The sequence below is a fragment of the Berghia stephanieae genome, chromosome 3, assembly GCF_034508935.2.
Source record: "Berghia stephanieae isolate SIO BIC M18660-M18661 chromosome 3, UCSD_Bste_1.3, whole genome shotgun sequence".
Lineage (NCBI taxonomy): Eukaryota > Metazoa > Mollusca > Gastropoda > Nudibranchia > Aeolidiidae > Berghia > Berghia stephanieae.
The window spans coordinates 68,659,168-68,673,876 of NC_088362.1; the positions used below are offsets into that span (position 1 = coordinate 68,659,168).

Genomic DNA, 14,709 nt, shown 5'->3' on the forward strand with positions numbered 1-14,709 from the left:
ATAAACAATGCTCCTATACTCCAAATCCATCTCAAGCAGGACAATGTCAATGTATGCAAAATGCATCTTATAAAGCATTCCATAGAGTATGGTTTCCTCGAGCTCATTCAAATGCAAATGTCACCAATTTTTTCCTTATTATTAGTACACGGTTTCCTCGAAGTAAATTTTTTTCAAACTTTTTTATATCCCGAGGAGTTTGAGGAAATATGCTCTAATGTATTAACCATCTCAAATACACGGACCTAATTCAGTCCAATACTGTGCAGCCCCATCATAGCATCACAATGAAAGATAATAGTCCTGGGAAGAGAAATGGCCAAGTGGATAAGGCATGGCACTAACACTTGGGAGTCGGGCTTGAACACCACTGTCAGAATCTCGTTTTATCTTTGAGCAAGAAATTTAGCTCTTAATGCTCACTTTGCAGTGCGGCACTGCGGCTATTGCCTTGGCTATCTTGGTCTCTTTTCAAGATAAACCCTGAAGACAAATTTCCCTTGGGATACACAAAGGTGATTTTATTTTATCTTATTTATCCGTCATTGTATTTTGAAATCCAACAAAATTAATAAAGATAAAAGAACTGTATATTTCAATATTTCCTTCTTGACAAAGGACCCAAACCAGAGCCAGGGCAAAACCAAGTAATCCCATATAACAGTAGCACAGTAACGGAAAGCAAATATAATGGGATAGAAGGCACAGCACGATTAGCCTCCTGTGCTCACTATGGGAGATAAAAAGATATCCAATATCAATCATTTCATTTCAAAGATTAAATTAATATTTCAACAGAATCTTACAGGAAACTTGTTGACCAGACTCCAGCTTATCTTCTGCGTCAGAAATCGGGAGATGCCACAATGTCGTAAAATTTGTGGAAACTGAGCTGAGTAACCAAAGGTATCTGGCAACCAAAACTAAGGTTAGAAATATAGAACATTTTATCATATCATCATTGCAATGTTTTGAGAGCAGAACAGCTAAATCACAAACATAATTAAATACTGCATATATAAAAACTGTGAATATAATTCCTAACAAGACAATTCTTTTAGTTAAGTCAGCTTTAATATTTCTTGATTGGAAAAGCAATTAGATATTTTAAAAGGGAAAGTAAAACAAATGACATGAAATAAGAGGAAAATACATAGTAGAAAATAATAACTGTTACTCATTATGATGAAAGTAATCATATTATATCTATAGTGTCATATTTCAAAACAAATTCACCTCTTTGCAACGGATACCAAACTCTTTTTCAAAGAACTGCTGCCCATACAAAAACTGCCTGATGCAAGCCTCACCACTGGGAACATTGCCATCCTTGAGTGGGAATATAAATATTTGTACACTTGGTATAATTAAGTAATACTTGAGATTTTCTAAAGTTATCATCTACATTTTTTAAAGTCAAACTCAAATCAAAGCATAATATTTAATTCAGAAAAGTGAGTGGAGCAGGCACTTATGTTGGTAACAACAAGATATGAAGTGAATAGAAAAGTGCCAGAAGACAATAGAGAATAAAAATTTTTCACGGCGGTGGTGGGGTTTGAACCTGCGACCTTATTGGTTCGACAACTCCGCCTGGCAGGTGAGAGCGTGGCTCTACCGTGTGAGCTATCCACGAACACAAAAATATTCGTTTCAAACTCAAAGTCATTACTAGATCCCTCTCTCACCCACTTCTTGAGACCGCCGATTCGTTCGTACACCACCATCGCGAATAATTTTGACCAGCAGTTAAGCTTAATAGCCAATATTCTCAACACAAACATATAACATAGAAACGATTGAGACATTGAGTATGCTCCGGTGTATGGGGTGAATTTTAATTCATACACCGGAGCATACTCAATGTCTCAATCGTTTCTATGTTATATGTTTGTGTTGAGAATATTGGCTATTAAGCTTAACTGCTGGTCAAAATTATTCGCGATGGTGGTGTACGAACGAATCGGCGGTCTCAAGAAGTGGGTGAGAGAGGGATCTAGTAATGACTTTGAGTTTGAAACGAATATTTTTGTGTTCGTGGATAGCTCACACGGTAGAGCCACGCTCTCACCTGCCAGGCGGAGTTGTCGAACCAATAAGGTCGCAGGTTCAAACCCCACCACCGCCGCGAAAATTTTTTATTCTCTATTGTCTTCTGGCACTTTTCTATTCACTTCATATCTTGTTGTTACCAACATAAGTGCCTGCTCCACTCACTTTTCTGAATTAAAATTCACCCCATACACCGGAGCATACTCAATGTCTCAATCGTTTCTATGTTATATGTTTGTGTTGAGAATATTGGCTATTAAGCTTAACTACTGGTCAAAATTATTCGCGATGGTGGTGTACGAACGAATCGGCGGTCTCAAGAAGTGGGTGAGAGAGGGATCTAGTAATGACTTTGAGTTTGAAACGAATATTTTTGTGTTCGTGGATAGCTCACACGGTAGAGCCACGCTCTCACCTGCCAGGCGGAGTTGTCGAACCAATAAGGTCGCAGGTTCAAACCCCACCACCGCCGCGAAAATTTTTTATTCTCTATTGTCTTCTGGCACTTTTCTATTCACTTCATATCTTGTTGTTACAAAGCATAATATTGCAAACTATTTATTTAGGAAGAAATTTACATAGGGACAATAGTCTAAGTAAGTTGTCCATACCCGACCAGGAATCTGATGAGCAGCCAATTGTTTTGCTCATTTGGTGTTGATTTTCTCACTGCCTTTCTAATTGGTTCATGAATGTCCCATCAGAAATAGCAAAAAATGGTTAAATGAGGCTTTGTCATGAGTCCTGTTGATGTTACAACCGTCAAGACTTATCATTGTGTTGGAAAACTGTTCCTCTTTACTATACAGACTCTGCAGTTATCATGCCCGCCAGAATTTTTGTTTTAAAATGAATTAATTTGGTGTACAGCAAACAGCCTGACCCGAAATTATGTCAGCTTTCATTCATTATATCCTAGCATTTCCAAATAATCAGGTGAGGTGAACAACTATCATTGTGTGAAAAAAAAAACAATGCAAATTTTGAAAAAGGCAAAACAAGAAAAGAGAAATAGAGAAATGCGAATCTGCAAATTACACATCGTACACCCCCACCCCCTGCCCACAAACATACACATATACACATATGAATCCAAAAAAAAACCTATGGCAACTTACCATCTCCACCCATGTCCCTCCCACAGGAATAAATTGACCCTTTGCAACAAATTTACAAATGTCCTTCCACAGTGATGGGTAGTGCATTTTTACCCACTCATACTGCTGAGCCTAGGAGTATCAAAAGATAAAAAGATTACATTCCTTGAGTATAAATTAGAAAATAGCAATAGAGATTAGTCATTTATAGCCATAAGGTTCATGGAACCAGACTTTATCCCAGTCTATGTAGCTTCAAATGGGTAATTTCTTGCCACCCTTTATGTGGGATACTGGTCTAACAAAAAGAACATCGAACAGACCCAACTACAGAATCATGGCTGGGTGGACAAAAGGGCCAATAGTGATGAGTGATAGATAATTTGTACCTGGTCATTAGAATAAAATATGAAAAAGGTCATCAGAGGGTGAATGTAACATCCGACTTGGGTGTATTTCTTCTTGTTCAGTTATTGATGATATCACTGTTCTTCATGCCGATGTGTGCCTGAAGGTGTTCTTGCAGTGATGTTGGAAAAACATGATCATTTCTTATTTTTTTCAAGTGTTGATATACATTTTTAACAGGAATTGACTTACCAAACTAATTATTAATCATTTCTAATAAATAGTATTATATTAGTTTACTTGAGCTTTCATATAGCGCAATATCCCTTAAACATACTCAAAGCACTTTACAACAGCAACACGTAACATGTAGGATGAGATGCACATGTTAGGTGGTATTACATTTTTTGTTAACAGCCAGGTACTCAAATTGCAAGTGTTAAAGTCAAATATTTGTGGGTTATGGACATTTTTAGAAAAAGCGCTTTGTACTTACTATCAAAATAGCGACAGTTTAAATGATGGAAGTGGGGGGGGGGGGGCTAGTAATCCTCAGAAGATATATAGAACTGATAAACAAATACATAAAAATAGCATGGAAAGAAAGCATTTCTTTAAAGAAGTACAGTGACATTACCTGTGAGCAGCAGAATTTAAAGTCTGGATATTTTTCCATCAACCTCACTGAGCATGACCATGACCTTGCACATTTTCTAATCGTCTCAGCATATGGCCACAACCAAGCTGTAATAGGTAAGAAATATTGTATCAATCAATTGCCATGCCTGTTGCAGACATCGATAACCATGTCTCTCTCTCTCTCTATAATTCTCTCCATCCTTCAGCCCTCTTCAAAAAAACCACATCCCTTACCCAATCCATCTACTGGCCATCCACTTACTGAGGTTTCAAACAGAAGTCTGTCTCTGTCTTCTAATTTTTGTCCCTTTCTGTATTGTTTTATCTATATCAATTTTTCTGTGAATGGAGCAAAGAAATCATTCCATGATACAGTAATGATCAAAAGTGATGTTACATGTTTGTTTTCTGTCACCTTATTTTCATACAATAAATCCACAAGTGTTACATATCAACTGAAAGAGGAATGGTCGAGTTTTCATTAAATCACAGATTTGCTGCCATTGCTGTACAGCCAATAATAACTTCTATAAACTGGAAATCTCAACTTGGCAGAAATGGTTTTGGTAATCAATATTTTAGAGTATCAAGCAAGTGCCTCGTCGACAATGTAAGACTGTAGACAGTTTCAGTAATTATCTTGTTTCAAACATAAGTTACAAAAGTAAAAAGTTTACCATTGTCTTTTCTTAGAATTTGGCGGTTTTTAAGAGTTTAAATTTGAGACCTTCTTCTTCTTCTTCTTCTTCTTCTTGTGGAAACCTCCAATATTGTCGAGGATCACTCAAGAGTTTGTAGGGAATTACATGGTAAGCTTGTTAAAACACTGCACATAATACTAAGACCTCATTTGTTCCATGGAATTCATATCTGATGACAGGGATGACCACATTAAGGGTTCAAATTGTTGTTCCTCAAAAAGCACTGGGTGGTGTAGGCTCTATAGGGTGGGAAATTGTCGAGGGCCAAGATGTCAAATGTTATTGCTAGGGTGGTTGATAAACAAAATGGCGCATGGTTTCAAAACTTATTGGATGTATTGTTAAGCGTGTATGACCATTTGTTCTAGTGTCCATCATATGTAGTTGTGAGCCTAATGGTCATGATTCATGCAGTGCTGTTTGGTCAACATCAGCCGAACAACTGGATGTCTTGCACCCAGACCTGCCTCTAGAATTAAATGTCGCATAGTATGTCTGTTGCATTGCTCTAGTTTCTGAGCATTGGCAACGGTTGTATTGAATGGGCCTTTTTTATGCATGCAAAGAATTTCTTCATCAATGTGGGAAAATGGTTTATGCATAGCCATCCTTGCCTTGGAAGATCTTTAAATGACCCACGTACCAATATAATAAATAAAATAAACAAATTCAAAGACAACACGTCACCTTAATTCATTTTTGCCACATGGTGTTCGAATTTTTAACGCGCAACTGTGATTTAAATTAAAAACTATCTTTTAAATATACACACACAAGTTTGGACTAAAGGCCAGAGGTATGGCCTATCTCAATCTATCAAATTTATATATAAAGTGTTGCTATTGGTTTTTGGTTGTATATTTTTTACATTTTAGTGCATTTGTCGCCGTAGATTCTCAACTTTGTGTTTATACATTTTTATGCATGCCACATCTGTAAACGAATTTCCATTTTTTTGGATGAATAAAGTATATATTATTATTATTATCCCTAAGGGAAAAATTTTCTTTAGGATCTATTCCAATGGAAGACTGGAATAACCAAAGTGTCAACCGCAGTGCAGCGCCACAAAGTGAGCTAAGGCTAGGTGACTTGCTCAAGGCCACACGTCGCGGTGGGTAGTTAAACTCTGTACCTTTCGGGTACGAAGCAAAGACCATACTGCTGAGCCATACTATTTAAGCCTATATCCCTGTCCTCATTCACACCTGAGTCGACTAGGGTAATGTGTGCAAGGTCCTGACACAAAGACACTATGTCATTATTTCATTGTCACTCATCCAATCATTGACAATGCTCAAAATGACACATGGCACTAAACTAAATCCAGAAATTGGAAATTGTCTTTCAAGATTAAAAAAAAGAAAGAAAGAAAAAGAAAACAAACCTGTATCAATGTGGGCGTGTCCCATAGCATACAAGGTATGTTGACTTTCCCCATTTCTTTGACTGAAGAATTTCGTTGCAATTTCCCTGCACCTGGGTCATGGACAAATTGAAAAATAAATTGATAATAATATCCTTCCATCATACAATGTTAATGGCGAGATAAAATTTCTTGAAAACTACATGAATAAATAAATAAACAATTTCCTTTTCTTATCCTGAAGAGAATTTATCCATAGGGTCTATTTCAAGAAAAGAAAGATAACACAGGCCTCTACCACAGTGAAGTGCCACAAAGTTAATGGGAGCTAAATTCATGTTCATTGCAAAAAAAAAAAATTAAATAAATAAATGTTATTTTAACAAACCCGCCCAAATAACCAGAACAATAATAATTGGATACTTTCTTGAAAATGATAGTGTGTGGCTCATTCTTAAAGTTTTAAGCATTATATATTATCTTAATGATATATATACAATTGGGTCATGAACTCACAGCACAACCTAAATTCGTCTGAGAGTTCAAGCTGGTGATTAAGCACCTCTAGGGTATGTCCTACATAACACGACATATTTTCCTCATCCTCAGAGATGGACCTTAAATTCAGAAGTCAAACAAGAGTGGGGCAACATAATTCAATTTTCGGACAAAGACAATCACCTAACAGACTGCATGAGTTGTCCTACGTATTGTCGTATCATCAGGAAATTAAAAATTGTGAAGCACTTAGAGCATGGTGTTTACTGTAAATAAACACCATTAAAATGCAATTTTTTATTTCTTTTTCTTTTTTCAAAAGGTAAATTGTTCCATTATGAAGCATATTTGATAAGATTGAGTAAAGAATTGGGGGATGACACAGCTCAGCAGAATGGTCTTTGCTTAGACCATCTACCACGCTGTGTGACCTGGAGCAAGTCACCTTGCCCTAGCACACTTTGCAGTGCTGCACTGCGGCTGACGCCTGGGTTATTCCAGTATTCCCTTGGAATTAAAACACATTTCCCGATGGGGATGAATTTTAATCTTTTGATTCCCAGTTCTAAAAGAAACATAACAATCAAAACACTGCAAATATATGGGTTACTTTGACAAACATAGCTGCATGATTGGTTTAAATAAGTTGACCGAGCTGATTTACCTTGGCCATTTTGTCTCGTCACGGGTGGACAGGATATTCATAATGTCATTTACTGCATAAAGGGCTTGATAGGCTCTCTGGTCCTCTCCCAGTTCCTATGATAAAAAGTAACATCACATAATGATCATTTCGAAACTGTTTTATCATGTTTTAAATAAAGATCTACTACTTTGATTGCTTTTAAACTTCATGGTCTTAAAATTTAAAGATAATTTTTATCTGTGAAATAAAAGGATATTCATTATGAATATTTTTGTAACACTTGTTAACTCTTTAAGATTCAACCCGACAAAAACCGACAACGGCATAATATTCATGGGCGGGGTAGTCAAGACTGGCCTCAGTAAGTAAAATCCAATCGTTGTGAAGGAAATGGCAGGCCCTGTCACTGCCGCAGGGTGTTTTCAGCTTTGATTTTTATAAATTTGCCGACAGAAAAGAAAATACGTTTCAGAAATTGCGATTTAAATCCTATTTTATTTGCGGGTGAAAATCATTGACATTGCACTTTGTTTGGTAAAAATCGGTAAAAAATTACGACTTTGGTGATGAAAAATGACTTTGAAGACCATTATTGTAAACTTTTAAAAATATTATGAATAATTTATAACTCCCTTATTTGTGGGTCGATTTTGTCATTCGAGGTATCAATTTTATTGTAATAAAGAGATAGGAACTTCAGAGTTATTTTTTCTGATGCGAAATTATTACTTTGTAATTTTAGCACCAAGAAAAATAGTCGGTAAATAAATTTGTTACACCTCTTTGATAGACCGCCGGGGTCCGTTCGTGTAGAATTGTGAATCAAGCATCTCGAAGTCTTCGACCAATCACAGGCTATCTATCCAGCTGGCCGAAACAAAGACGCTTCTCCCCGTCGATGTATTACGCTATTGTTATGCAAGGAATATAACACCTTATGGAGTAGGCCTAAAAGCTAAAATCTAAAAGTAAAAAATTTAATTCTGAGGAATTTGAAAGTCATATTGCTGAAATTCAGCTTGAAAAAAGAAGTACATTGGTCTTTGTTTCATAAAAATCGGTTGAAAACCAACTGTTTTACGAATAAATTTGATTTTAAAAATTGCTTTTGTTTATTTTAGCTTTTTTTAGCAACTTTTTTATTTATCGGCCGATTTTCTTGATTTTTATATCATTCTTTATATCTCAAAGAGACGAGATCAGTGATATACTTTGTTTCAAATGTAACTAGAACATAATTTGGCTTTTTTACCTATCGACCATGCCTGGATAATTTATTCAACAACGTGGCGATGTGACGCAACTATTCCATGGCCGTCTTCCACTGCATCAACGATGATTCAATTCATTGTTGACGGCTGTTGACACGTGAGCTGCCAGAACAACCAATTGTTGAAGGGTCAAGATGCTCAGTAGCCAATCGTTCTTCGGTCAAAAAACTTATGAACTCACGAGAACAAAAGTTTGAAATTTGGTGATGGACGGACCTATGAAATCGTTTCTGGGCGGAGTTTAGCCATGAGTGACCGTAGAAAACGAAAAGGCGACTACAGATATCAAAGAGTAGGCTTATATCATCAAAGGATGTCTACATGATTGACATGGCCATATAGGGAACTCATTATCTACTCCCCCAAAAAGAATCTGAACACGAGAGGGTTAAAATTGTACATATCAAAGAATTATGTAAAATCAGAGACATTTCCCTTGTGTACCGTTTAATGAATGTCTCTGTTAACTTGCTTCATTTAAGCTGATGACTCATATTTCATATTTTAACAAAAAACGGCTTTTTTTCTTTCTTCATTATGAGTGTTTCTCCAATATAGTTGTGTTTTCCCCTTAAGTAATCTTTGTTAAAATGTTAGTAATGATTTAAATGGCTACAAGTTATCTAAGTTCAGACCCTATTTTGTTCACCTGATATATACTGTAATTTCATATTCTTATTTGTGGACGAGAAGAGTAAATTCATTATCATCAAATAATTTTGATAAACATCAATAAAGTTATCTAGGTTATCTATATTTTCTTATCATGTCTTAGGAGATTTAATTTGAAATAAAAATGCAAGACCAACACAACCTTTTATCATTAGTTCAATTATGGACACAACATAATTTATCATATTTTTAATATCTGTAGCTTGTTCTTTAAGTGGGACAAAGCGAGGCATCATGAGGTGCAAAATCTAGCTTAGGTGGCAATGGGAGTTACACAAGTGTTCACAAGCCAGTCGATATCAGTGCCATTTGCTTGCGCTGCATGTGATGAAAGATACAATACTTTTGGTGCAGGGGCTTGTCAACTCAAACTACTGAAGCACCATTTGGTGGATCAAGGCATAGGTGGCTATTGGCTCGTCACTGATATACCGATAGCTCAAATGGTTGATCCACGAGCATGGTGAACATTTTCAATTTAATGTTCAGTCACATTTGTTGATCCCATGTTCATTCAAAAATGACTGGATATCCTGGTTTGCAAGATCCAGTAGAAAGTACTTTGACATAGACTATTTTATACCTATTAAGCATTACATAAAGCAAGTTTGTAGAGCCATTCACAATAGGAAACGCAACAAGGGAAATATGTCTGATTTCGCAAAATTCTTTGATATTCACAATTTTGACATGCTTACAAAAATAGTCATTATGAATATCCCTTTTCTTTTTTATAGCTAAAATTAACTGGAAGCAAGCAATTTTTACTGTTTTATACTACAGAAAACAGGATAAACTCCTGCTCCATGTTTCCTAGGGCTTGTAAGAATTACTCCAACTAAAAGGACTACAATATTTGCGGTCTTCTGATCTCAGAAAAAAAAGGAGGTGAGGAATCTGGAACAAATATTTAAAACATTGAACTCTGTAGATTGGAAGAAAATTAGATCACATTACAAAGTCTAAGCATGAAATGTATATTCCTACCTTTGCAATATCATGTAAACCCTGAATGTCATGGATGAGGTCAAAAGCATCACGATTGAACACAGCAATATCTGCCTGCGACAGGGTGAAGGTTCTTGATTCGTTTTCTTTTTTGTATGTTGCTATTCCTTGAACGCCAAACAATGTATTACAAGCCATCTCAACATACAATTTAAATCTGAGGGAGGGATAGCCATTTTAAAAATACAGCTATATTTTAAGAAAAACAAAATTTCAATAATTCCAAAGTCTCGAGAATTCTAATATATATACAACAGTTTTATGGTCCTAAATTTACCTGAAGGACTATCTACTGTCATTCTTTTTCACAAGATCATAGATTTATATTTAAATGAGATGGTCAATGACTGAATGCACAATTTAAAATAAAAAATCCCTCTTTAAAATAAATAAGGATTGTGGCATAAGGGTTCTGATACTGCAATAATTGATTATTTCTGTTAGACAATAGTCGCATTCTTGTGTACTGAGAGTATGCTTATGCTAAATCAGCCTAAATTAAAAGGAAAAAATCGTGGTATATCCTCATATAGGATTTAAATTAACTCTTCAATTCGCAATAATTCATAATCAACAAAATTCAGGACTGGGAACTGATTCTCAAAACAAAATCAGCAAATCATACACATGGGATACCTCCATGATGCAAAATATCCACTGTGACCCATTAACATAAAATAATCATCATATGATACAAGTACATGATAATGCTTCCACATTAATCCTTCATCATAAAACAAATCTCCAAATGGAGGAAAATTCGCGAAAAACCCATCTGTACAATTTGCTGATTGAGTTGATTTGAATCATTTGGATAGAAGTAAACGGCATGCGGTTCAGTAAAATGCTCAGAAATTCTCGAGGGCAAAACGATGACATAAATTTCTAACCCACAAACGTGTTTAGCAATAACTATTAACTGTTGGATTGAGCAGGAGAGAAATAATCCCTTGGATGGCTGGTAAATAAGGCAACAAGAAGTAGTAGTGTGACATCAAATGTATGCAATCTATGGAAAGATAAATCACCTTAAATTATGCTGATCCACTTTCCTTGACAAAATGTAGTAATTTTTCTCATCCATCTCATTCAACCCCTGTCGAGGTTCTCCGTCGATCCAAACAAGAGCTTCACACCCAGACTTCCAAAGAAAGTGGACCTCTTGTCCAATCCATGATTCTGGAATGTCAATGTCTACCTCAAACCAGTGAGTGCTCCATCTGTGGATGAACAATAATAAAATGAGATTTTCTTTAATTACTGATATAGGATATCAAATAAAATGAGTCCATTATGATTTAACATGTAATAATTACTATCATAAGATGCAATCACTATTAAGCCACTAAAACCTTATCTATATAAATAACACGCTTTTTACTTTGCAACACAATCAATCTGAGATTCTCTCTCGGCCTTTACTTAAAGTGCTCATACTATTAAGTGCTTCAAGTAGACTGAAGACAGAACACTTTTAATTAAATTTTCCTTATGTTTTTCAAAACCACATTCATATCCCATTGGTATCAGTATTACTTAATAGATCGTTTACAATTGTGAGATTTAGCTTTCTTAAAATTCCCATGTCAAATATGTCTTGTAAAGTGCCGTTGAACACATCCGTTGGAGACTGACGCTCTGTAAATTTTATTTATATTATATGATATACAACTTAATTGCTACAAATCTTGTCTTTGGAGTTTACTTTATTATTATTATTATTATTATTATTATTATTATTATTATTATTATTATTATTATTATTATTATTATTATTATTATTATTATAATTATTATTATTATAATTATTATTATTATAATTATTATTATAATTATTATTATTATTATTATTATTATTATTATTATCATTAGGGACTGAATAAAATTGATGAAATTTTTTTTATATGGGCATTGGAAAATCAACCTAATTCGCAAAAATCTCAACGTTTTGCATCAGAAGGATAAAAATGTTAACAAACTGACTAAGTTTCATAGCAGATAATAGTCTCGTTTTCCCTGTAGTTGGCACACACACACACACACAGACTTGCTCTATCTCTTATTAATATAGATAATTATTATTATTATCATCATCATCAACATCATCATCATCATTATCATTAAAAGGTCAAAAAGCGTGAAAATCAATGGAATTATTCGGAGTATAGAGATATAACAACTAGATCATTAAGTTTTACTTCTCTGCAATTTTATTTTTGTTGCTTCAGTTATTTTTAATGCAATAGGAACCACTAATAATAAACTAAATTCTAAGTATTGGTATTCCAGGTTGGAGTAGAATGTGCGTGAAATAGAATAATGATAGTCACTGTTAGCCTGAATGTTGAAGTGTTTTGACACTCTTCAATAGAATATCTCTGTAATCGTAAAACTATCAAAACAATTTTTCAAAAATACAATTTTCTTTCCATTACACACAATTTCATATCAACCCTTGCATAGCTTGTATTACTCACATTGGTCCAAAGGCCTTTCCCAGTGACACCGGTGTATAAGTTCCCTTAACTGCTTCATTGTATGGTATTCGATCTGGTGCAGCAAAGTGGCGCAGACTTGTAACTTGCAGCATTCCTCCATAAAGTCTACAGTGAAATATCAAAAACAGCATGAAATAAACGGTTAATTTTTAATTTTTTCAAATAATTTTTTTTTAAATGAAAACTGCATTTATACTCTTAACAAAAATTAAGATTTTAAAAAATTACTCCCCCTCCTCTTTCTAAACAAAAGGTATCTTTGAATTGTTCAATCCGAAACCAATTCAAGCCCGTTGTGACACTTTGTGCTTTATTCAAGTTTTCCAGTTTTTAAAGAATTCATTCCAATTTACTATCAATATAAAATGCCATTTATTCAGGTGACCTGAAAAAAATTTGTTTATCAAAACAACGCAACATCTTTTACAGCAGTAGTCGGGATTTAGCTTTAACACTCAGTCTTTCAAATTCGGTTCCATTTCAAGCATGTATAAAGAAAGTATTAAACTTTGTTAGGATGATATTCTAATCATCAACTGCATCCCTATGTCATGTATCCCGTGGCCTCAAATTGATCCAATATTATCTCAGGGTGATGTAGATGCTGAAAGTTGAAGTTTTGGAGAGAAAAAATTGGGTCTTTTCTTTTTTCTTTATATATATTTTATAATTTGTTTATGGATGACTGAGTCTCAAAGGAGCTAAAAATTAAAATTCATATTTGACACCATTTTTAGTTTTAAGTCGCTTTCAAGTGGGTAACAGTACAGGGAAAACATTTTTATTTTTTACAATGGTAAAAAACCGAATGTCTGGATTCCAAAAGGCTGTTGAGTTGGCAAAATAAAGTGAAAAAAAAATAATAAATTAATTACCTGCTTTGTAAATTCACATCTGTAAAGTAATCCTGTGAAATGAACTTCTCTGCTCTCTCCAATGTAGTACGTTTGTGCTTGAGTGGGGGATGATGTGGCAGAGACATGACTATCACTCTCACCAGATGTTGTTAAATGTGCCACTGTTAGTACAATTTCTGTATGAAATAAAAACTGAAGCTATTGAACTGTGATGACATAAGCAACAGCAATGGTCTTCTTTTGTGAGGGTTGATCTTTAAACACTAGACTTCTTTAAAAATCAATAAGAATATTTTGAATCCTGAAAATCCAATGATGAAAAATATAATGATGAGCATTCATTTCATTCATGTATTCAGGAAAGCATTGAGATTGAGTACCTGTAGATTTAAAAAAATTAAAATTGTTCCAATTATTAACCGACACTTCATGGATTGTTAATTGTCATTTTACATTTAGTTTAGTTAAGTTTTGACTTGGTATTTTACTACCGGACTCCTGGGACTATTCGCGTGATACTGAGATGCGTGTATGGAGAACGCCCATTTCGATGGCTTTACTTTCCTTTTTAACTTTAACTAACCCATCGTGAATAATTTAGAATAGAAATAGAAACCTGCTCACTCGTTCACGGCAGTTAGGATATTGATCGAAACAATCAAGTTTCTTTTAATGTTTTGCAATTTTAGTTCTTTATACCAACATGAGCACCAAACCAAGTGCCTGAAGCTCTCTATTTTAACTACAGACAAGCTTGATCTAAATCACAGAAAAAGAATCTGTAGTGCACACCCCCCGATAACTTCCGATCCTCCCCTCAGACAATATGAAGGTTAAGGGTCAAGTTAGCTTAAAATGACCCCTTAACTAAAATAGGTAGATGAATGCTTCAGAGTAATTCTTTTTAAAAAATCTATCAAGCGTGTTGATTTATCAAAAAGTCGTAAATACACATTCGTTTATTATTATCACACAGAAGATACTAAAATTTTGATTTTTAAGATCAAGTTTTTTTAGTCAGATAATAATGAATTAACTCTAAACAGCTACATAACC

At 34.6% G+C, this 14,709-nt stretch overlaps 1 protein-coding gene across 2 annotated transcripts in view; it reads right to left on the reverse strand.

The window, feature by feature from the left end:
* Positions 1-14,495, reverse strand: part of LOC144968292 (alpha-mannosidase 2C1-like) — a 43,872-nt gene extending 29,377 nt beyond the window's left edge. The window contains exons 1-11 of one of the 2 annotated variants that reach the window (XM_078906506.1): positions 14,357-14,495; positions 13,672-13,829; positions 12,776-12,901; positions 11,327-11,518; positions 10,278-10,455; positions 7,366-7,460; positions 6,225-6,316; positions 4,135-4,241; positions 3,171-3,281; positions 1,237-1,329; positions 807-923 (exon numbers count right to left, since the gene is read on the reverse strand). In XM_078906506.1, the coding sequence (XP_078762632.1) occupies positions 807-923; positions 1,237-1,329; positions 3,171-3,281; positions 4,135-4,241; positions 6,225-6,316; positions 7,366-7,460; positions 10,278-10,455; positions 11,327-11,518; positions 12,776-12,901; positions 13,672-13,778 (1,218 nt within the window). In that variant the 5' untranslated portion in view covers positions 13,779-13,829; positions 14,357-14,495. Of the gene's footprint in view, positions 1-806; positions 924-1,236; positions 1,330-3,170; positions 3,282-4,134; positions 4,242-6,224; positions 6,317-7,365; positions 7,461-10,277; positions 10,456-11,326; positions 11,519-12,775; positions 12,902-13,671; positions 13,830-14,277 lie in introns of both variants that reach the window. The other variant, XM_078906507.1, reaches the window with a different exon arrangement.
* Positions 14,496-14,709: the final 214 nt, after the last annotated feature.